The 24,097-nt window shown below is 42.9% G+C and overlaps 1 protein-coding gene across 5 annotated transcripts; it reads left to right on the forward strand.

Moving 5' to 3' along the window:
* The first annotated feature begins 1,900 nt into the window (after positions 1-1,900).
* NSUN7 (NOP2/Sun RNA methyltransferase family member 7) lies at positions 1,901-23,635 on the forward strand. Of its 5 annotated transcripts, none has more exons than XM_075420746.1 (15): positions 1,901-2,379; positions 3,274-3,434; positions 3,947-4,072; positions 5,692-5,980; positions 6,192-6,551; positions 6,945-7,003; positions 8,380-8,510; positions 9,701-9,853; positions 11,120-11,303; positions 12,894-13,104; positions 13,739-13,882; positions 14,440-14,541; positions 15,084-15,201; positions 19,342-19,459; positions 20,980-21,265. In XM_075420746.1, the coding sequence occupies exons 5-15, from the start codon at positions 6,239-6,241 to the stop codon at positions 21,097-21,099; spliced, it is 1,653 nt and encodes a 550-aa protein (XP_075276861.1). In that variant the 5' UTR covers positions 1,901-2,379; positions 3,274-3,434; positions 3,947-4,072; positions 5,692-5,980; positions 6,192-6,238; the 3' UTR covers positions 21,100-21,265. The 5 variants fall into 5 exon arrangements, with proteins under 5 accessions (XP_075276861.1, XP_009933852.2, XP_075276857.1 ...); XM_075420742.1 differs by lacking the exon at positions 20,980-21,265 and adding an exon at positions 21,319-23,634 and having other exon boundaries at positions 2,067-2,379; XM_075420743.1 differs by lacking the exons at positions 3,947-4,072; positions 20,980-21,265 and adding an exon at positions 21,319-23,634 and having other exon boundaries at positions 2,067-2,379.
* The last annotated feature ends 462 nt before the right edge of the window (positions 23,636-24,097 follow it).

Below are 24,097 nucleotides of genomic sequence, written 5' to 3' on the forward strand. Positions count from 1 at the left end.
ACCTGAAGGCAGAATAATATTCACCTTCACTTCGAAGGTGAAAGAATAGTTCACAGGAATGACAATGGCATTGGGCAGTAATTTCCAGCCAGGTCTTTTAAAAAGAGCTGCCATATCTATTTGGACAAAATGAAATAGCACAAAAAACTCCTTTCCATTTATATTGTATCTAGTATAACACCCTATGGATCCACACAACCTATTAATCACGTATTTCTCCCCTTCATCAGGAAGGATTCAAGATTTGTTTGAACTACTATGCTCAAAGTTTACCCAGCCTACCTGGCTTGCTTTGTAATTAATTGCTGCTGTCGCAATTGCAGCAGCATTGCTGGAGCACGTAGCAAATCCAAACCAGAAAGGTGTTGTCTTTGTGCTATCAGCAAACTAAGGATTGTTTCAGCTCTCCAAATTTTCTAGTCCTGATGCACGCGATTGCATAGAGTGGCAGGCTGGATGCACAGAGTTACAGCTTGGTTTGATTAGATGTTTGACAATACTGATAACAGAAAGACACCTGTCTAATGTCCAAGTGTCGGTGGAGATAACAAGCGTTGGCTTGTGTGCTTCAATGGAGCTTGCTCCCAAAAAACTCCGGGACACTGCAGCTCGTAAAAATGCAGATGTGCTACGATTTGTACTGAGCTTTACTAAACGTGCAGTCAGCCTAGACCAAGGCGCTCGTTACTGCATCGTGGTGAAGGGAGTCTGAACTTCTAACTTCCCCCTGCAAGAGCACTCCTACCTGTGGCAGATGCCTGGGCGAGGTGCCAGGCAGGACCCTGTCGGAGAAACGACACACCGAAGGCCATCATAGATTTTAACACAGTCATGGGGGATTTTGCTATTTTCACTTATTTAGGAGAATTTAAACATTGCCCAGAACAGCACTGATATGCCAGGAGCAAGGTTTATAGGGAAAAAGCAGGTTTCTGATGAAGTTAAAAGCAGATTTCTGATGAAGTTATGACTGATTTATTGGTTGACTACTGGAATAATTTCAAGAAACACCTTTTTTTAACAAAAAGTCTGCAAACAAAAGCCAATTATGTTTCGAGCCTCTGAATAAAAGCAGAGGTTGAGACGGCTGAAACATAGAGAGCATGGTGTAAGTTAGCAGCACCCTGCTAATGCCAACGGCAGATTAAACCCCAGCACCTTATCTGGGGCTGTCCCCGTGTTTTTGGCACTTCCAGTCCCGTAACTGGTGATATTTTGATGCAGTCAGAACCGCGAGTGCAGGGTAATAAATTTTTTTTTTCGAAGTGGTCACAGAGCTTACAAGAATTAGCCCTGGTTTCGGGGAATTAAACAACTTTTTGCAGCAAACAAACCGTAACAAGGGAACACGCGAGCCGCTCCGGCTCCCGCGGCGGGGCTTTTCGCAGCGGCGCGGCGGCGGCCACCCTCGGGGCGCGTACCTCACGCCAGGGCGGGCCTCGCCACTTCACGGCGGCTTCTCCCCCCCTCAGGCGACTCTCGGAGACTCTCTGTCGGGCAGGGCTCGGCCTGGCCCCGCACCCGGAGCCCCGGACCCCCCTCAGCAGCCCAGCCCCACGGGAGGCCGCCGCAGCCCGACACCGCCTCACCCGGTCGCCGGGACCCGAACCAATGCCCCGCCCCGCGGGGGTCGGTGGGTTGGGCTGCTGCCGGCGGCCGGCGCGGTCAGGCGGAGCAGAGGGCCGGGCGGAGCCCCCCGCCGGAGCGCGGAGGGTGGGGGCGCCTCTTCCCGCGCCCAACGGGCCCCGGCCCCGGCGCGGCCCGGCAGGTGCGGCCTAGGGGGTGCCCGTCGCGCCCGGGGCCGCGGCTCGGCCGGGCGGGGCAGAGCGGCTCGCCGGCGGGTAAGGGTGAGCGGGGTAAGGGGGAGCGGGGCGTGCGGCTCCGGGGGGTGCTGCTCCGCTGCCCGGCGGCGGGGCTGGCCCGGGGAGCCCCTCAGGCCCGGCGGCGGCGTCGGGCAGGCCTCAGGGAGAGAGCCCGTGAGGGGAGCGAAGGGCCGTTGAGTTGCCGCTGAGGGGAAGGGCCGTAGGAGCCGCTCCGTCCGCGCCTGGGGGGTTTTGGGGCGGTCGGTTGTTCTTTAAGGCCTGGCAGCCCAGTGTTCCAAGAAACCCTTTGCACGTTTATGCAAAGAAGTTCCTTTTTTTCTTTTTTTTTCTTTTTTTGTCTGGCTGTTTGTGCTGTGAGTTGATGCGGACCGTTTCTCGGAAAGAAAGCGGAGTCGGGGAGTGGTCTCGTGGCTGACTTTTTACTTTCCCTGCCTGTCACTCATCGCCCTCCTGCTCAGTTGACTGAAACCGGGGGCAGTGAAGCTTTGCCATCCGTCGAAGCCCTGTATCCCACAGTCGGTGTTAGCAGATGCCGTCGTGTGTACCCGTAACATGGGTAAGACAGAACCTGCAGTATGCGGCTGTCAAGGATTTACTGTTTGCTGGTGTGTGAGGAACCATGTCCGGGCTCGCAGAGCCGCTTCTCACGAATTCCTGTTGATGTGAATTAGTGCTGGGCGCTTGGGCTGCCGGCCGTACCCGATACAACACAGATGCTGTGGGGTCGTTCATTGTTTGTCTCTTTTCCTGAATTGTGTAATGGTAGGGGCTGCTGAAGAAGGCGGTAACTGAAGAAATAAGAAACATACATGTATTGGTATATAAACAGAGGAATTGGTGACTTTGATGTGTGTGTGTGTGTGGAAATCCTTAACTGTGCAGTGTAGTGAATAAATGTCATAAATCTGTTCACGTGAGTTCATTAAGTCAGAGCTGCAGCCATCCTTCAAGCTGACTGTTTATGACACACTAGTTAACTTCCACTTAAGTGAACTTGCATATAAACTGGAAACATACATTTTATTTGCTATTCATATGCATCTCTGGTGTGTACCACAAATACTGTATTTGTCTAGTGCTGGTAGTTCATAATTACAAAACCATACAGTCTGTGGACAGCTTCACCTGAAACTGAAAATGTTGAAATAAATGAATCCAATTTTTGTTCAATTCCATTGCCAAGCGTACTGGATACACTACCCTTCTAGCCAGTATCTCTGGTATTGGGAAGCAGTGATTAAAACTCTCTTAGATATTTAAACCTGCTGGTCTTGAGACAGTTCTGTTTGGTGGAGGTCCTGTGAGAGTACCTGGCAGATACCTGATGTGTTACTTTTTCCCAGATGGTTGAGGGAGTGAGAAAAGGGTTACCACAAACGTCTGCTTCAAAAACTTCCTTAGAGAATGAGCATAAAGTCTTTGTTCTCTCTCCCACCTCCATTCTTTTCAGGTGTTCTTCCAGTGGCTTTCCCATGGGCTGAGTCTGAGACGTGCTGAACGCTTCAAATCCAGAGCCTGCCACAGCTGCTGAGAGCTCCTCTGTCTTTGGAAAAAAAGATAGGAAAAAATGTTGTGAATGTCTCCAGGCCTCCTACCTTGCACTGCGTAGCTGTAAGGCAATACAGTCCGATTTAGTTCCCCAGCCTCCTCTCTAGTTCCCACTCTGCTATTTTAAACCTGCAATTTTCTTATCTTTATTGCTGTTGTTTGTACTTGGGTAACAGTGACTTGTGTTACGGGAGGCTATCTGCATCCCTAACACAGGTGTCTGCAGAGGAGAGGTTGGTACGTCCCTCTGCGCAGATAATGGGCACAAGAAGCACCCCCTTTGCCTTGTGGTGCTGCTGGTACTGCTCGTTGAACTGCGGTGCTGACAGCGTGTTGTCCTGATCGTTGTCATCAGTTTAGTGGGTTATGACTTGGAAGCAGAGGTGGGGAGATACTTTCTTGGCTGTTTACTGTGCTTTCACAACCAGTATTGTCCTGAGATAGGTGGCTGCTGTTTACCATGCAACTTCAGGTGTTACGGCGAACACCTGTCTGGTAACTGTACATTAAATTTTTGTCACAGGTGTCTTTCAGTTCCCTTCTTCTGCATACCTTGTTATTAATCTAACTTGCAGATTGGATCAAGTTTAAGGAAAACAGTGTGGAAGTATGTTGCCAAGAACTTCGAAAATTTACTGCAACAGCAAGTTTCTGCTTTGTAGATGAGGCAGTTGTACCTCTAGTCAGCCAGATCACTGAGAGTATGTATGTATTTTTAACATTGAATCAATGTGCTAAGACTGTATGGAGAGATGCTGGATTTGGGTCCAAATTAGACTGATTTAGTGTTTGTAGGACTGTTGTAGGAATATTATAAACTTTTATTTTTTTCTATCTTCACATTCTTTCTTCATCTCTCTTCAGCAACCCCCTAACATGACAAATTCATGTTTCATTTGAAGATTTTCTTAACTAAGCAATGGAAAAAAAATCTTTCTGAACTTTGAGGGCCATTCTCTCCTTTAGGAGAACGGTGGTCTCTTTGGGACCTTGTGGATTTTTTGCCCCTGAACTGAGTAATCTGATTGAGATTCACTTCATTTCTTCCACAGGCAAAGGCAGGGTCTTTCCTCTCTTTCATTATTGCCAGCTGAGCTTCATGTTAATCAAACTTGGTGTTCTCTGCTTGGCACAGAGTTCAGTAATCCAAGCTATGATTTACAGTGCTGCAACCGTGCAGCGTGTCAGCACAGTGTAGAGCACTGTCATCTCATCTTTATTGAGATGTCATTTGTCTTTTGGGAAAGTGTATTCATCAAATCACCTGAATAGTGCTGTGTCTTGCAGGTCAGCAAGAACGGCTTTGGCAAAGAAGTCACAAACTAATCAGGAACCCTAAAAGTCTTGAAAAGTCCCAACACCACAAACAAAAGTTCAGTTGCTACATATTCTAAAATGGACTGTTCCATGTTCAGCTGGAGAAGGGGTTTGAGCTGGCTCAGCATGAGGGGTTTCATGGCTGCCTGCTGGAGAAGTGACAGCTTGTGTTCCTCCGTTCCCCTCCAACCCTGTGTCCTGCCATCCTCCTTCGCCACGATGTTTTGTGTGGTCGGGGCGGGAAAGGGGCGAGGAGAAAAGGATGCTGAGCAAGCATGTCTGACACGGGGAGAAGTCCTGAGGAGTGGGAGGTAGGGCAAGGAAAAAGCTTGAGAATGGTCGTGCAGAACTAAATTATGTAGCAAAAGAGAAGATCCTTTCTGTTTGGTCGGAGATGCGTTTTTAGACTGGCAAAAACAACAAATTCTGCTGTTCTGTGCTGTTAATCCTTAAATGCCCAGAACTATTTGTCAGCACTGGATCTGTGCCTAGCTTTCTGTGCTAAAGCTGCTAAATTCGTCACAGTTCTTTTGTATTAGTCTTCCCCAGACAGGAAGACTAGTTTTATTTCTTTAAAAAAATCCTCTGTGACTAAATTTGTCTTGGTTTAGCCCTCTTCTGAACATTTAATCTGACTTCTAAGCCTCCAAGCATCGTTATAAATGCATGTTATAGCAACCAGAGCAATTAGAGTAAATCCAAGCACTGTGATGGATATACTTTAAATAGGTTTTATGTGAAACTTAAGCGTATTTTTGGATTCAGCTAACACTGGGGCTTTTTTATTTTTGTTGAAGCCCGATTCCACCTTTGGGGGAGGTAATTCTTATTTTATTGTTTATGTAAGATGTGTAGAAAACTTAAGAAATGCACATGGGCTTGTGGAGATTTGGATGATATCTTCAGAGACTGGCAGAATAGATTTCCTGCATTTAAAACTGTGCTGTTTGGGTAATACGTTAAATACATGAACACTTAGGTAATCTCTGTTATCCATTTTTAGGAACAGATACACAGTTTAGTGGACAAGCATGTGGAATTCACTGCAACTCTTTTCAAGATGGTTGTTCTTTGGAAGAGATGATGGCTGCTTTGAAATTTCTGTAGTGTCTTTTTATTAAAGGAGAATTCCTAGTAAGAGATACTGTTCTGTCTGCAATAATAATGCTTCTTATTAGACACAGAGAACCAAATCTCTGCATATAGACTGTTTAGGATCATTTATTGTAAAGCAGTGGCCTCTTTGTAACAAGTAACTAGTCTTTGCATCTGCATTAGTGAAAATAAATAAGGTAAGAAAACTATTATAAATACTTCTCTACTTTCTCTACTAAATGTAAGATGATAGATGTATAGAAGTATAGATGATATGTGTATGTACGTATTTGCAGGATTAGAGCCTGAAAAAGAAAAGAAAGTCTATTGAAAACCTGAAAATGAAGGGAAAAGTGTATTCCAGTGAAAGAAAATTTCATAATTCGAGACAAACTTTGTTTTTTGCAGAGGCAGCAGTATTGTGACTTGTACTCATACAATCGGCAACTGGAAAAATGCGGGGTTCTAAAAGTAACTTGATATCTTTACGTGAGGATGTTACAAATGATACTTCAGACTTGAGTGAAATGAAAATTTCAGATGAAAAAGGATCTGTTGAAAAAAGAACAATGACTCTGATTGGGAAGAAAGGCTATCACGACTCTGTATACAAAAACGCAGCGAAGATTTTTCAAAGCATTCGTACTGAAAAGCGTAAGGATAGAATATTGGTGCGGTATGGTGATGGCTCAGCATCTCCCATGCTGACTTTTAAAGATCAGTATTCCCAGCGTGTATCTTATGAACTGGCTTTCAGTGCTCTAAAATGTAAGTACAAAACTTTTCCAAGAATTGCGAACAGAAATGGTGCAGCAGAGAAAATATGGGGGAAGCGAAAAGTGTTTAGTTTCTGCCTGACGGCAGAGATCTGGGGAGGTTTTTTTGTTAAACTACAAGTTATTGCTAGACTACTTGTGTCCCTCAAATATTTAAATATATCTAAGTGTTGTTAGTATTTCATGAAATCAAACATTTAGACTCTTACTTTTTTCATGTAAAGGGATTACACTTATTTAGAGTTGCTGTTTGTGATTGAATTTGCCCTTGCTTTTCATGATGTTTAAACTTGCAGCTTTTTCTTTAGGAAGTTTTCTTTTTCTTCCATAGAATCTTGTGGATTTCATAGCATAACTTGTCAATATTTTCTTTTTTTTTTCACAGATCAAAATCTTCTTGAAGAACTTTTGGTAGATAGTTGTGTTTACCCATGCCATTCAATAGTAAGTGAACATTTCTGTGAGGAAATAAATTTTTTATTTTCTGAGTTGATGTAATTAGAATATTTTATAAGGATTCCGCAACATTCTTCAAAGCAGCTCTTTTGTTTTGAGCTATATGGTAGCCTGAGTCTGAAATATTACTGTCCTTTTTAGTTAGTTGTCTAAAGCATTGATCTCCAAGGTACTAAGTGTATTTTTGTGAGGTTCTTGTTGCACCTTACTGCTGAGAATCAGAACCTTTGAAGAAAGAAGGTAGGAGAGTGAACCAAAATGCTTCTTGCAGCTTGATGCTTACTCAGTGATGTTGTCCATGAGCCAGTCCCTGTCCATGTGCTTTGCTTCCCAGCTGTGTCCCCTTGTGAGTGGGGGGAAAAAAAGTCGTGTTCCTTTCCTGTCCGTGGGAGTTGGAAAGCACGAAGTGAACCCCATCAGATAAAAGAGGGCATTGAACCCGTGTTTCATTTCCTGGGCAACCTGTACTGTGTACAAATAATTATACTGGCAAAAATTAGTCCAGTTGACTCTCTCAGCATGCTTTCCTGCTTTGACATGAAAAGAAGATCTAGAGCTGGCAGAGTGATTTGCTATTCCTTCCAGTTTAGTCTTTGATGCCTTGGGAAATTACAAGATTAATTTGAACTGATGTTATTTGTGGAGGTAGATGTGAGCAGGCAAATGATCTAACACATTTGATTTTTGGCTTGTTTTTGTAAGGAAGTAAGAACTACATGTCAGCATTTTGTATTTCGTAGTATTTCCCTAGTAACTTGAGTTTTCTAGTGAATTTCAGTCATACTTATGAGAAGGTAGAATTTTCGAAGGCATAAGAACTGTAGGAACTTCATGAAAAGAGGTAGACAGGAGTAACTGAAGTGCTGTTACTTACAGTCCCCAAGAAGGTGATGCTCCCTAGTTTAAACATTTAGACGTGGGAAGGAGATTTTGTGTATGTCCCGACTGCAGAATGGTTATCATAAATGAGCTTATCGGTTGTTATACACCAAAGAACGCTGCAAGAGACAAACTGATAGCTTAGCTATTCAAGGAACTATTTTATGAGGAGAAAATAATTTCAGAGTTTAAACTCTGATAACTTTAAAAGTTGTTAAGGTATAGTACATTATCTGTGTGTATGGTGAATGTTTTTAATTTTGATAAGCTAAATAACTTTTAAGTTGTGTATTTGAGTTTTTAAAAAATTCTTCAGTGTTTCACTAACTCTCCATGAGGAATTACTTTCATAGCCTTACAAATAAGCATTTCATTGGAGTTTTTAATGCCTCTTACATGGGAGACTGCTGTTTGATGTGGATCGTTGTGCAGAAGTAAGGCATGCTTTGTGTCACTTTCTCTATCCAGCTGATTTTCTGTTGCAGCCAGATGAATTAACCAGCTTGCTTGTTGTGATGCTTTATGACCTACAAGACCGAAAGTTTCAAGCACGAGAGATCTTTGATGAAGAGGAACCTGTAGCAGAAGTTCGGAAAATAGAGCGTTACCTGTACAGGTATACATGCAGCGAATTTTTTTTGTTGATACCTATTAGCAGAAATACAGATTTGTCTAACTGCGCCTTTTTTTTATAATTATTACACGTCTTTAATTTCCAAATTTTGTGGGCTTTGTTTTTATTTTTAATGAGAACCTAGTTTGAAGGGAAACTTTCATATTCCTATAGTTAAGAAAAATGCAGCTAACAAACCATCTTTATATTGTGGATTATTTTGCTAGAATCTTGCCTTATTTTGGAGTTGTTGAAACTTTTTTCATATAATTTTAGAAAAGAAATTAAATACTCACTAAACATTCCTACGTACGAGTGTAATTGAGTCAAGGGGTCATGGAATGGAATAACATCCACTTATTTACCAATACTTCTGTTAGGGAAGTTTGTTAAGTATCTATTATTTTAATCAATTACAACAACAAAAAGAGGATATGTAAAATAAACCTTTTAATTAGTGTTCAAGTATTTCTTTTGTCAGTCTGTTGACGAACTCAACAGGCATTTGTTGGACAAAATTGTGTTGCTGCTGGATAGCTGAACAGCCTAAAAAGTTCATGCGTGTCATAAGTGCAAGGTGTTTCTGGAGGGCAGTAAGTAATATACCTTGAGATCTGAAGTAGCTGACCAGCAATGTGCATTTGGTTTGAATTATCACATATCAAGACTATGCATAAAGCTTGTGGGAAGGAAAGACTGGGAATATTTCCTCTGACATTTTCATGTAATAGTAATAAAACTGACTCCTGGTTGCCATCGTAGCTGTGTTGGTTCTGTACCCATTTAGAGGTCAGCTTTCATCAAATGCTCGTTCTGCATATACGTGTGTTTAAATCTTCAAACATGCAAAAAAATCTGATGATTGTGTTCCAGAGATTGTAGTTCCAAAGCATGTTTGCGTTGTTTTTTAGCTGTCTGAGAACATTGGCGTATTCGAGAGTCATCTGTCATAATTCCAGTGCCGTGTGCATTTAAGTAAAACAATCTTAGCTATGTACTCCTACCTTGCATCTACTGTTGTCTGGGGTAGAAGATGTCCTATAACTGTATTTTCTGTAGCAGCTTGCAAAATGAGGCCTCACTTCTGGTTTTGGTTTCCGAGCAAGATAGTATTGTAATGGAAATGTTGCATGTTAATAGCTGATGTAAACATTTATAAAACTGTGACTAAACTTGTGACTGTGTTTTTGTAGTTTTAGGACCAAATTGGCAGCTGCGCTAGCAAGATGTCGCATCAAACATGATGCTCTTTCAGTTGAATACATTCTACCAGAAAGCATACGGAAGCAGGAACAAAGGGCTTCTGCTTTACCTTTATGTGTTTGGATAAACACTTTTAAAATCAGGTAAGGTCTTTAAAGTGTCATCTGATATCGATGTTTTTACATGTGAAGTGATATAGTTTGCTACACACTTGTTTTAGAATTTCCGTGTTATTGTCTAACCAGTAATTTAAGTTTCTTACAGTAAATTCTGCTTAGTCCAGTGCCATTGTAGTTTTTGTATCTTGCAGTAATGGTATTCATAAACTGTGACAAAGTTGCGAAACATTTTTTCTTACTATTCTGTTGCTTATGTGGGTCTATCACCAACTAAATGAGGAAATAAAGTTAGAAAAAACTATATGGGTGAGTAAACTCTGATGAGAAGGAGAAAACTTCCTTAAAGGTGGATGGATTACTGTAAGCCATAACCTTGGCAAAGGGCATTAAGACAGATACAATACTTAAAACTGGTGTTTATTCTGTAAGGATAGTGTAAACTTGAAATAAAAATAGTATTTTAAAAATCCTTATATTCAGTGGGCTGCTATATATGTAGCACTGGTGTTCCTAGTTCTCTTCTAACTGATACATGAACCATACCAGGTTATCCTGTTATCTGTTTTGTTAGACAGGTAATCCATTTTATTATGTTTTCAATAATTTTATTTTCGTACTCTTGGACCAATGCTCTGTGCTTAGGTTGTAGGCTCTTCAAGATAGGGGTGTCTTGCTCTGGTTGTGATTTTGCAACCCTTAAATAAGATTGAACTAAAAGCTGCTGCGTTGATCCTACGTTTAATGTACCATATAAGCTTATGTCAGTGTCTGAAAGTGCATTTCAACAAACAAGTCTTGATGTATATACCTTTAAATATTTATGGTAAACGAATTGCAGACCTCAGCATTTATGCCTTCATTACATTTACACAAGGATTATTTCCATTATCAGCCATGAAATTCATTGGCGAGCTGGGCTAAATTGAAAGCAATTGAAAGAACTAAACGGTTCCAGCAGTAAATTTGTTACAGTGTCTGCTGAGCATATGGACATTTATGTTTTGATGCTTTGAATCATCCCCTGGAGACACATACCTCTTCCTTAATTTATTTTATCAGGCTTACTAACTTAATTGTTTCAAACCAGAATTTATATGCCTAAAATAGAATGAATTCCCCTCCTGCATTAGGTGGTGTTTCATTTTATATGTATATATGTGTGTGTGTGTATATATGCAGATGTATATACACACACTAAAAAAATAAAAGGCAAAAATCCATATAATCAATGTGAACTATATTGCTTAAGTAACTCTTGTATATTTAATGGTCAGAGTTGTATGTTAACAGCCCTCAAGATGTTTTCAGAGATTTGAAGACGAAAGGATTCACAAGAGTTGAATCTGTGTCAGACTTTGACCGTTATACATACTGTATGGACCAGCATTGCCATGATGTATTGGTTTTTCCTTCCTCTCTGAAAGAAGAGCTGCTTAATTTAGATCTTTTTGCAGATTGCAAACTCTTACTGCAGGTGAGTTGATGCCAACCTTGAGTAATATGATCTGCAAACTAGAATAATGCTCTGCGTTAGAATGAGGTCATGTATCGTGTGACTGTCCTGTTAAATCAGTCGGGCAGCAAAAAACTTTCATAAGGTTTTAGGCATTTTTAGTAATCAGAAGGTTAGAAATTGTTTCAGTTGCTAAATTTAGCATGCAAATGTTAATGCTTATCATTGATAGCTGTAATTAAGTTAGTACAGTGTTTTAAATTTAATCTTAAAACTGTTGAAATAAACATCAAAAGTGGTCGAAGAGGCAGCCTCACTTCTGAAAATGTGAGGAAAGTTTCTGTGTACCCCTGTGTGGATTAGCCCAGTTTGCAGATAACGATATGCTAATATTACAATAGCTCTTCCTCTTCAGCTGCATATTTGCAATGGAGTGATGATGCTTCTTTGTATTTTGTGCAGTTGTGGTTCCTAAATCTCCATAAACCCCCCTGGTCTTCTTCCTGACTTGCCATCATTAGCTGCTCCAGGCAAGACTGGTGGGAGGTTCCTGTTGTGGATCGGTGGTTTGGCGTAACCATGCAACAGCACACACACCACAAATTATCTGAAGCGTCTGATGATTCTTGAGTGCTTAGCAGAAACATTTCAAAGAGCATTTTCTGGAAATTTTAGCCTCAAAATTTATTACCCAACTTACAAAGTAGTTCAGTATTCAATATTCAATTTCAGTATGCACATTTTGAATAGAAGACTTGCAGAAAAGAACTATACATGATAGCCCCAGAGGTCACGGGAACAAATTCTGTTACTGCTTAAGAACATTCAAAGCAAGGAAGCAGAGCCCTCAAAAACTCCAATCCCTCTTTGCTGGGGTAGGGTGGTACTTCAGTGCTCTAAGTGGATGTGTAGACATTGATGTGAACTTAGAGGTTTAGAGCTTAGCGCTACCCCCGCCATCCCCCATCATCTGTGTTTGCCAGATTCGGTGTAAAACATGGTACCTGTGGTCCATATCTTCACTCTGCCTTTTAAAGTAGTTTGATGGAGGTAATGTTTGATCTGTCTCTTTTTCTCCTCATCACCTGTAGTATGAGATCGTTTACTCTTGTTGAGAGGTCCCTGTGCTTTCTGCATTCAAATCTCCCTCTGTGTTCTTCAAATTTCAGCAAAATCTTGGTCTTTGATCTGTAAGGGTTTTATTTCTCCTATGATTAGTCAAGAACTATGTGAACAGTTTTGCATTTCTCTGTTAAGCTGCCTCTGAGGATGAATTCTGCATATTGTGGCCTATGTCTTTTCTGGAACTGGTTGTTGCCAAGAGTTTCTTCTTATGGGGATGGTACACACTTACATTGTTTTCGCCTATGGATATTATGCTTTCTTATGCATTAGATTTATTTAAATTTAGTGAGTGACTTAGTAAGATGTTTGGTTTTGTACTTGATTTAATTCCATATTAGCAGCTATGCTTGACTGGTTTTTCTCCTCCCTTCTTCCCCGTTTGTCGTGAAAACAATGAAATACTTTCCTAATTTGGAAAAGAAGGCTGGCATTCATAGAAACCAAATTAGTTGGTCATACTTAAATGTTTGTGTCCTTATTTTCCAGGATAAGTCTTGCAGCCTCGCTGTACACTCTGCACAGGCGCTGTTGAATACAGGGGATGACATCATAGCGGCTCACGCAGGTTCCCATCTGACCATTGCCCATATGGCCGTGCTGGCAAATCACAGCTTGTCCACAGTTTTCGTGTGTGGTGTGAAATCTTCAGAAAAAGCAGCAGAATTGAGGAACTTGTTCAGTCACATGGGGTGTAAAAGTAGGTATTAAAACAGTTGGTATGCATCAAGTGTTGTAATATAGATGTTTGTGCTATCTGTAAATATGGCATAATTCTGTCAGAATTCAGAGATCCCTTGTTTGAGGACTCAGGGAGGGCAGTAACAACTTATTATTTGTCACAAGGTGAACTGATAGCTGTTCAGCTACAGTCAAGTTCACCAGAGGCTGCACCTTAATCACGTCATAGGTGCAGGCTCTGAAATGCCAGGGTAAATTTTCCCATGTAAGTACTGACTGTATAGCAGTAGGTGTAGATGGTAGCTGGGAACTCTTGGGTGTGTTTATTTGGTGTCTTGGCTGTTGCTTTCCGTCTGATTTTCAGCTGTTTGAGTGTTAACCCAAAGCACGTGCGCTTGTCCAGTTTACCCGGAGGACACGGTCAGAACAGAGCGCAGCAAGGCTCTGGAGCCCTGCTAGCAGCCTTCCCAGTGGGAGACCCCAAGCTCTAGCCAGTCCTTCGACCTGTTTGAAATCAGCAGGGAGGGTCTGGGTCTGGCAGGCTCTAGCTCTGTGGAAGGCTGCGTAACACCGCTGTCTCTTCACCGTTACCACACTGAAATTGTGTGGGCTTGCTTGCACGTAGAACTGTGGAGCTTTCCCCTTTTTTCCAGATATTCAGTTGTTACATGAAGACTTTACTGAGACTGGACCAACAGACCCGAGACTTCAGAAAGCAACAGTTATTTTGCTGCTGCCGCCGTGCTCTGGGCTGGGTGTTGGCAATCCAATAGACTTTATTTTAAATGAAAATGGAGGTAACTTTTGGTGCAATAGCTAGCTCCTGCTTTCTGGTAGAAATAGGATTCAAGTATTGTGGTCTGGACATTGTAGCTGCTCCAGTAAATTGTATCATTTTATGAAAAAGCCCTTCCTTATTTTAAATACTACAAAACGTATATATGAAATAACTTGCATAATTCTGTGTGTCTGCTTCAGTTTGACAGCATGAAGTTTGAGGGTTATTCTGAGGAGCAGAGTGCATATAGCCCATCTTTTAAAGTAAAAAGTCTATAGACAGAACATTTATTTCAAGATACCAATGTATATATAATTTTCTGTTGATTACATTCCTTTATTGACTATTTGTGTAAGTCTGTTCACTGTACAATTTTCATTAAAGAGAAGCAAATAAGGGGCAGTAGTAATTATGGGTAAAGAGGGGAAGAAGAATCATGTAGGCACTCCTGAGTATTGTAGTTTGTAAAACCTACCTTCCCACTGCACTGGTGGTAACCAGGTCTGTCACCAAAGCATTTTCCACAAACAGCTGAATTTTAAGACGCCAAGTTGCAATAACAAATTTTGCATTTAGATGCAGGATTGCTAAGAGACCTTTTCCGGGGATCTGTGTCTGAAGATAAACTCAATATTCTTGCTGAGAGGCAGCTGAATGAGTTGATGCACGCAATGGAATGTAAGTGTGCTAGCTGTCCGGTTTCTGGGAAGACCTTGTGCTGTCAATTCCATTGTACTATCACCAGTTTTTATATCGTTAAAAATACACTGATTACTCTGTTAGTTAACAGTAAGTGTGTAACCAAAACCCCTAAATAATGATCTCCTCATGTTTGAAGGTGTTTCTGTGTCCTAGTATTCACCAGCCATTACCACAATAATCTGCAGCGTTGTGTGGAGAACTGGCTTAGTCGTACTCTGCTCTGGAAAAGTTGTAAATGTTGTCTGACTCCGTCTGCCTGCTGCCACTTTCTTTCCCCTCCTTTGGTAGCCGTGTGAAAACACTGCGTGCAGCTTTGTGTTTGTGCTGAAACCTGTGAATATTTGAAAAAATTTTAATTATTGAAAAACACTAGAGATTGAATATTAATGTATGCAGGAGGATATATTTTGTTGGTAAAAGTGACATCCATGCATAATTTTTATGATGCTTTCAGTCCTTACCAAACCACTGTATTTATGAGGAATTTGAACAGTGGAAAATTTTTGTTTGTTTTGTAGTTAACAAAGTACAAAGTATTGTTTACTGCACTTGTTCAGTTTACCCAGAAGAAAATGAACTCGTAGTGAAAAAAGCAATGGAGTCTGGAGTGGAAGGAAATAAAGTACAACCATATAGGTACGGAACGAGTCATTTGGTCTATGGGAAAATTGAAGTACAACTTTAATTTGTAGCATAATTCTTATCCTAGACTGATCTGTACCTTGCATTTGATTAACACTTAAAATAGTTTTTTGCCACCTCTCATTCCATTCAATGTTACGAGAGAGCCGAGTAGTATCCTCTTGACTTTTTAGTCTAATCTTTTTGTTCCCATCTGAAACTGGTTGGAAATAACATTGTGGTGAACTTCTAACAGAGCTATCACCTTCATCCTGCCGGTATTCAGAGATTCTTAAAATGTGAGAATAATGTGGAAGAATAAGAACCTCTGCTGTAGGATTGCTCATCCTTGTATTCAGATGAATACAAGGGGGGACAGGTTGCAGTAAGAGAACATCCTGTGCAATGGTAACAAATACATATGAAAAAAGTATGCGTTTGTGTATACTTTATATCATACACGACCTGTCGGCTGGAGCAGTTGTTAAAAGACTGACAGGTTCTTTCTGGACTTTCAGCCACAGCGGATAAATGCAAACAGTTGGCACGTGCTTGCACATAGCTGTAACAGTCGCTTAGAGGATGCAGGTTAAGAGTTTATGTTGCCAAAAGCATAGGGGAGTAATACTGTATTTTTCAATTTTGTATTATCTTAGATGATGTTAATGACTTGGCCATCATGGGGAAAGGTACTGTGGTTCAAGATACCATTCAGTGTATTAAAATTTTGCATGATTAAAATGGTAAATATTAACTGTGGCCAGTCCACAGAATTTTTGAGAGAGGTGTGTTATGCGTAGCGTTAAGATACAGTACAACAAAATGCATCTTTCTTGCAAATCACCAATAGAAAAGAGCAACCTGCTTAAAATTTTATGCTAAATGGGATGAAATCAGGGTATGTCTTGCCAGCGATGCTGTGCTAGTCCAAAAGCATTTATGGACTCTTGCTGTAAACTGTGTTTTCCTTTGGGATTTGAAATTTTCTGAAGCCTGGCATGTCTTGACTTCTACGCAGCTATTACCCTATGGGGAGAACTAGGGGGACCTTGGAACATAATGTTCTCTGAATTATTTGAACACAAATAATACATAAATTCGTTACATATATTACAGAATTTATATATTTTTAAAAATCTGACCTTTTTTCCCAGAGCTTTAATTTTTTCAGAAAAAATGTCCCCATTGTCTAAAACACTGCTCCCCCCCCAAAGCCAAAACAAATCTATTCAGTGTTTTGCAGAAACATTGTGAAACTTGTTACACCACCAAATCGTACTTTTACTTTCAAATACAAGGCAATTTCAGATGGTCAGAAAGGGAGAACAAAATTACATCAGGATTTTTGAGTAAATTTGTGACTGAAGACTGATTGAACTTCATAAATGACGATTCCAGAATCACTTCCTCCTTCCCTGTCACACATATCCTGGATGTTCTCATGCCTCGTTCTTGCCACAATAAAGCTGCCAGTAACCAGCATGAACAGAGCAGTAACAGAACACCATAAATAAAGTACAGACTGTGATTATGCTTGTCTTAAGATGAAAGCTCAAGCCATTTACGATGCATGTACTACTTACGACAGTTCCTTTTACGGGCTCCTTAGAATTAATTAGGTAACTTACTTGACTACTAGAATGCAGGATAGAATGAAAAACTCTTGCAGAATTACTAGCCCCTGTGTTCACAGGAGTGGCTCTGAGAGGTGAGTTATGCTAATAAAATGTCCCGTGTGCTCAGCACAGATCTGCCTAATATCAGTTTCTTTTTCCAAGAAAATTGAGAGCTTTCAGGAAGCTCTTACAGAAGTTGTGCTTATGTGTGTTGTATCTGCTGGCATTACTCTGGAGTGGGGCTGAACAAAATAAGGCTGTGCTGGAGTTTGGGGTCGTACAGCTGGGCTTGGGGCTGTGACGTCGTCAAGGTGGTTTCAAACATGTACCCGCTGTCTAAGCTGAGCTTACCTGAAGGACATGGCAAACAGTTTACAGCAAAGGCTTTACCTTACCTGAGGGTACACATGGCAAACAGGTGCGCATGGAGGAGATGCTAAGCCATGCATTTCCCTTTGGCTTATCAGATTTAATTTCTGCATCAATTTTCAGAGCCAGACCATCCATGAAAGGGATTCCTGGTCACAGTCATCTGTATACGTCAATCAAAGTAAAGATTGTCACTTCTTTTACATTGGATGACCAGATCTAAAAGCAAAAATCTCCTGTGTGTCTCTGGGCATAGAATTTTATTTAGTAATGCAAGGAGGATGTGAGCCTTGTAGTCTGTTTTACTAAGTTCTGAGGTACTTACAAAAAAATTCAGATTATGGTGAAGACTTGGGAACAAACAGTTTTGCAGACTTCCCATTAGCAATGGAGTAGCCGGCCAAATCTGGATATTGCTTACAAACACGAAATGCATTTCTCTGTAACCATCCTTGAACGAGTTCTGTTCCAAGAGGATCAGTGGAGCACTGAGGAGGGGCTGTATCTTCCAGTCCTCAGGCAACGCGAGGGGGGAGCGGGGGATAAAAATTGTGTTCAGGACATTTTGATAGCGTTTTTCTGTACGGAAACAGCTTAGTACTGGTTTAGCAGCCGTACGAGCCAAGTCCTTGAGGCGTGTCAGTACTGGGCCCAGCCTTGTTTAACTTCTTCATCAGCGACCTGGATGAAGAGTTAGAGTGTACCCTCAGCAAGTTTGCTGATGACAAAACTGGGAGGAGTGGTGGATACACCAGAAGGCTGTGCTGCCATTCAGCATGACCTGGACAGGCTGGAGAGTTGGGCAGAGAGGAACCTGATGAGGAACAAGGGCAAATGCAGGGTCCTGCACCTGGGGAGGAACAGCTCCATGCATCAGTACAGGCTTGGGGTGGACCTGCTGGAGAGCAGCTCTGCAGAGAGGGACCTGGGTGTGCTGGTGGATGACAGGTTGACCATGAGCCAGCAGTGTGCCCTGGCTGCCAAGAAGGCCAGTGGGGTCCTGGGGTGCATTAAGAGGAGTGTGGCCAGCAGGTCGAGGGAGGTTCTCCTCCCCCTCTACTCTGCCCTAGTGAGGCCCCATCTGGAGTACTGTGTCCAGTTCTGGGCTCCCCAGTTCAAGAAAGATGAGGAGCTGCTGGAGAGAGTCCAGCACAGGGCTACGAGGATGGTGAGGGGAGTGGAACATCTCTCCTACGAGGAGAGGCTGAGGGAGCTGGGCTTGTTTAGCCTGAAGAAGAGAAGGCTGCGAGGGGACCTTATAAATGCCTACAAATATCTGAAGGATGGGTGTCAGGAGGATGGGGCCAGACTCTTTTCAGTGGTGCCCAGTGACAGGACAAGGGGCAATGGGCACAAACTGAAGCACAGGAAGTTCCGTCTGAAGATGAGGAAGAACTTCTTCCCTCTGAGGGTGACGGAGCCCTGGAACAGGCTGCCCAGGGAGGTTGTGGAGTCTCCTTCTCTGGAGATATTCAAGACCCACCTGGACGCGGTCCTGTGCAGCCTGCTGTAGGTGACCCTGCTTCGGCAGGAGGGTTGGACTAGATGACCCACAGAGGTCCCTTCCAACCCCTACCATTCTGTGATTCTGTGATTCTGTCTGTAACAGCTAGGGATTGGTGGAATCCAGGGAGAACAGGAGAGAAGGCTAGCGCTTCCTTCCTCACTGATGCTGTAAGTTTGAAAACGCAGCACTCAATTATTACAAATGGGCACATTTTTCTAACTTACGATTTTTAGCTTAGATAGGTATATTATTTATTATGAGCATATACTTAATGACTCAAAGTCAACACCTTTGCAATTTCTGTGTACTGCTCCGTGTTTTCAGAGCATTCCCCGACTTCATGGACAACTTGATAATCTAGTAATTGCAGACCTGAGAAATAACGTAGTTGTTAATAATGTTACCGCACCTTTATTACCTGGTGATTAATATACTTAATTATTGGGGAAAAATGGAATTATTGGAAAAAAATAAAAAACAAGAATGATTTTTAAAAAGATGAATTCTCATGTCTTCCTTGAATTGCAGTTTTAAAAAATTAAGATAAGGCTCTGTAAAGTGTCACTGAAAGACATAACTTGGACATTACTTTTAATATGTCCTTGTTTATTTCCTTTTATATCCTTAAACGTTATCTTCTGTTCATTTGTTTATTTTTTACAGGCTTATTCCTCCTGTTTTTTCTACCTGCTCCAATTCAAAGACTTCCACTGAAATTTTTTTCAAAATGGAGCCATCAGAATTTTCCGGTTGCTGTTTTCTAGCTGTTCTGGCACGAGAGGTAAGCTAAGAAAAACACCATGTAAAAACGCGTCACAGAAAAGGAGCCTTGCCATTTTCCACAAAAGAATACATGAAACGGAACGTTAAAAAACCCTCTTGTCTCTTGTTTAGTTGTCTTGAAAAGACCAAAGAATAGGCGAGCAGTTGAAATGTGCAGCTCGTAGAGTTTTACGCTGAGCAGAGCTTTCCAGCGGGTGCCTTTTTGTCTGGAGCTGTTTGCGGTCAGAGCGGTGTCTTGATCTAAGTCAGTGGCAGGAGCTTCTGAGGGAAATAGATTGTTGCTGTCGCACCTTGGAATGAAGCACGCAGCTGGATTAGACTCACTCCCGTTCAGTGACCTTATTTGTTATGTCTGTATGCCTCACCAGAATTTGCTAGTGTCGAAGCAGACGGTGGCACCAGTAGGGATTAAGTCTTCCCTATAATTTGAATAAAACAGGTATGAATGTGTTTCCTTCCATAACTAAGGCATACACAAATCTGGCTTGAAAGGCAGGGGGCTGTCGCTGAGTAAATGGAGAAGTCTTGGAATGATACCTGAAGAAATGCCTTAAAGGGCTTGTTTGCATCGCTGAGCATCAACATTTTCCTCTTGTGTCTGAGAAAAGTAGGACTTTTTTCACCAAAAGGGGAAGGGGGAAGCTAATTAGGATTTCATTGAAAATTAAAGATATGAGATCTTGGTTATTTGTACCACCTTCTGTCTGTCATACTGCAGTTACAGTGCTTGAAAGAAGCTTGGGTCGTGGGGAGAATTAGAAGAGGATGATTTTATTAGAGAATCACACATGAAAAGCCTTTCAAGTTATCTATTATTGACCTCTTTGCAATGCAGAGTATGTTTTAAACTGGCTCCCTGAGCTAGTAAGTTGTAGTTAATCACGCTGTGTACATCTGTCTACCATATTCTCTCCCTCCCTCCAAAGAAACACTTGTTTCAGTTATAGTTGATTTGAATAATTCTTGAGTCAGGTTCTACTGGACAGAACCAGCTGCTCCTCATGGCATCAGTGGCCAGCTTTTAGGTGACCCTGGAAATAATGAGTGGTTTCTGTCAGGCATAAATCTTGTACACTGAGCAGCATTTCAACTGCAGTTTCTGGTTTTCAGGTACCTGCTCCTCTTCTTGGCTCATTGATAGAATCATAGAATGCTTTGGGTTAGAAGGGACCTTTAGAGGTCATCTAGCTCAACCCCCCTGCAACAAGCAGGGACATCTGCAACTAGAGCAGGTTGCTCAGAGACCCATCCAGCCTGGCCTTCAATGTTTCCAGGGATGGGGCATCTACCACCTCTCTGGGCAACCTGTGCCAGTGTTTCGCCACCCTCATTGTAAATGGTTTCTTGCCCATTGCTTCTCTTTACATACTTGTTTATTGACCTGGTTCCTAGTTAATCTAGCTTGAGAGTTCCTTGCTTACATATTATGAGCAAGGATTTTCATTATAATGAAAATTATTCATGTTCAATGTTATTGATACGTCTGTATTTTAGTAATTATTTCTGATACACCCACAGGTACACACATACATGTGCTATTACAGATGCGTTACAGAGCAAGTCAGTGTGGGAGACGTGCAGTACCAAGTCCAGAACTCAGTTTCTCCTCTTCAGGCCTGTCGAGTGCAAAGTCTCTGAGGAGCAGATGCTCAGATACCACTCGTCACAACAGTCACATTCTTAATTTCTCAAATAAATAGTTCAGTTAGCATTTATCACATGGGAGTTCAGTCTTTCTGTTAGATTCTGCTGTCGTTTTCTCATGGAATGAATTCTGAGGAATCTGGGATTTAAGTAGTGAGTTTAGAGCTCGTGTTGTGGCTTAGATTTATTGTTGTTTTCCTTTGAAATTTTCAGAAAGATTTTTCTGAAAATGTGTCTACTAAAGACATTCTAGCTCGTGCTGCAGCAAAAGGACTGCTAGACGGCATTGTAGAAAAATCAAAGGAAGAGAAGAAAAAGCAACCCAAAGTAAAACACCACAGAAGTAATGTTACTGGTGGCGGCACACAGCCGAAGACTGCCAAGAACCTTCACCGTCAAATGGTATCTAACACTAAGGCGGAAGCTTCCGTGTCCAAAGCAGTGAGTAACCCCCAACAGAAGCGCGCGAGCCGGCCAAAGACCTGCGTCCAGCTGAAGGAATCGGTCAGCCCCGTTCCGGGCACAGCCCTGCCCGCAGCGCTGAAGCACACGCCTCGGCTCTCGCCTGTGGGCAGGGCGTGCGACAGACCCGCGCTGGCTAGGAGGGCACGCGCAGAACGCAGGAGTGTTGTACTGAAGCCCGTGGAAATTGTTTTCCCTCCAGGAGCAGCGCCGTACGCGAGCCCGCAAGGAAGCAAAGCCCAGGTGTCAGCTCGGCCCTGCTTCCACGGCTGGGCTGGAGCGAAGGGTCCGGGCGGCAGGGTACTCCCACCGCCGCTGGCTGCAGCGGCCAGGCCAGCCGGGCGCGCCCACCCTCGGCCCTGGTTGTGAGAATCTTCAGGCTTTATAGAAATGGTCACGAGTCCTGTACATACTCATCAACAAACTTACAGTGTATCTTTATGGGAATAGTCTTGCTGTGGGAAACTGGCATTATGGGATATTTGAATATCTACATTAGATAGTTTCAAACTGGTATTTACACCTTGAGGTGAATGGCAGCTCAGCTGCGTAAGGCTGCTGGGCTGTTGAGGGAGTGAGACCAAAAAACCACAGCTCCTTGCGATGCACTTTAAAGTGAGAAGTTAAAGCATACGGAGGTTTTCCCCGCCGTGACCTGCACAGATCTGTAGGAACACTCCATCTCAGATTGTTTTTTCTTAGTGAGACTGCATTTCTTTGGAGTGGCAGTTTCTCCTCACAAGTGCTGGATACCATTGTTGTGAGTTACGGTTCAGACAGCGGCAGGTGGAAAGCCAGCCCCGCGCCGTGAGCCAGGCAGCTCGCCCTCCCTGCCGAAACACGAGGTGAACGTCTGCCCAGGCAGCTGGCCATGTACCCCGATGCCCAGGCACAGGCCTGCTGGCGCTTACGGCCGTGGTTTCTGCCCAGGTGTGCCGCAAAACATTCACAGTGAAAACTGGATTAATACGCTCATGCAGAATTGTCATCGTGATGTCACGCCAGACTATGGCACGGGTCATGGCTGCTTTTCACCAACTTTGACAGGCGCAGCTCTTTTCAAGTAAGACTGCTTGTGTTAAAGTGAGTTATTTTTGTGAGTGCTACTGCTGGGCAGCTGACTCCTGGCTGAACACAGGTGTCTGCCCGTCTTTGGAAACGGCTGCAGGTTTCTAACCTGCTCCCTGTTGCTAGCAAATATAAAGTATCTGCAGTTGTCTTATTACCTGAGCAGAGGACAAAAGGGACTCATATTTTTAACACGAAGCTGATTTATTATTAAATATGGACGGTATAAAGGAGGAAAATGGCAAGCAATGACGGAGCGACTGTAAGAGGAACCTCACGAACTGTATTTGCTTCAGTCGTACTGTTGTGGAAGTGAAACAAAGACAGCGCAGCAACACAGAGGCACAAAGGCAGCCATGGCCCAGAAAAGCAGATTTCCTCTAGGCAGCCATTTACGGTACTTGGCAAGAGCGCTGCCCGCAGTGCCCACACTGGGGCGTGGAATCGTCACCTCTTTGACACGTACCCGAGCCTGGAGTTAGACCCGTCCGGAGAAAATGCATGAACATCCCTATTTTTTCCCTTGCCCACGCCAGTCAGTGTAGCTGGATCAGCACTACCTTCGGAAGAGCGGAGGGGACGGTGGCTCCCCCAGCAGCGTGGACAGCTGGCTCTCGTCCATCACACCACGATCCCCACTTCAATTCATCACTGACAGGTTCTCTCAGCCTTCCAGGCTCGGGCAGCTGTCCTGCTCGGAGGCATCGCTCGCCTGCTGCGTGTGCCGGTGGGCAACCCTGCTCCTCACCTGCTGCAGCGAAGGGAATGACACCCTCCGCTCTGGTTTCTGAACAGGCCTGTAAGGGTAGAGCCAGACCTGTGCACCTGCCATGTACGGAACTCAGAAAAAGTAAAAATCCCCATTTTATTTCAAAACCATCTAGGAGGAGGAGACATTCTATGTTAGATAAAGGGAATGGACAGCAAAGGAGACTTGTGTTTTTTTCAATATGGTTGTTAAATGCTTAAAATAAGAGATTCTGCAGTTAGAGAACTCTATTTTTTTAAAATCAAAATCTGTATCATTCATTTATTAAATGCAATTAAAATTACTTCTAAATGAACATACCTGTGTCTGATGACAGAAGTTCTGGGCTACTTACGCGACACGCGTTGTGGTGCCCCAGCATTGGCCGCATCTTGCTTCCAGGAGTTGGAGACTGAAGTGCTAGGGAAGCTAAACCAGCCCGCGTCTTGAATCACTCTTGCCAGTAATGCCCAAGCGCTGGCAGGGAAGAATCCGATTCTGCCAGTCAGCAGCTGGCTTTGGAAGCACCGAACGTCCCACGGTGCAACACCTGGGGCTGCCTTCAGAAGGTGTGTCGGTGGAAGCCTGTCTGCTCAGTTAAACGCTCGATGACTTCTTACAGTAAAACTCTATCACACGTAACTAATTTTCTGTCATCCAGTTTCGTATTTGTAGTTTTCCCCTAGGAGCTCTTGATTCAGCTTTCCAGACAGC

Source organism: Opisthocomus hoazin, chromosome 5 (genome assembly GCF_030867145.1).
Source record: "Opisthocomus hoazin isolate bOpiHoa1 chromosome 5, bOpiHoa1.hap1, whole genome shotgun sequence".
Taxonomy (NCBI): Eukaryota; Metazoa; Chordata; class Aves; order Opisthocomiformes; family Opisthocomidae; genus Opisthocomus; species Opisthocomus hoazin.

Bases quoted from the DNA above. Each gene is read 5' to 3' on its own strand.
- NSUN7 (XM_009935550.2), top strand. From the start codon at position 6,239: ATGCGGGGTTCTAAAAGTAACTTGATATCTTTACGTGAGGATGTTACA. The intron at 13,105-13,738 runs GTAGGTATTAAA...CCTTTTTTCCAG, and splicing joins CAGTCACATGGGGTGTAAAA to ATATTCAGTTGTTACATGAA. The intron at 15,202-19,341 runs GTACGGAACGAG...TATTTTTTACAG, and splicing joins AATAAAGTACAACCATATAG to GCTTATTCCTCCTGTTTTTT.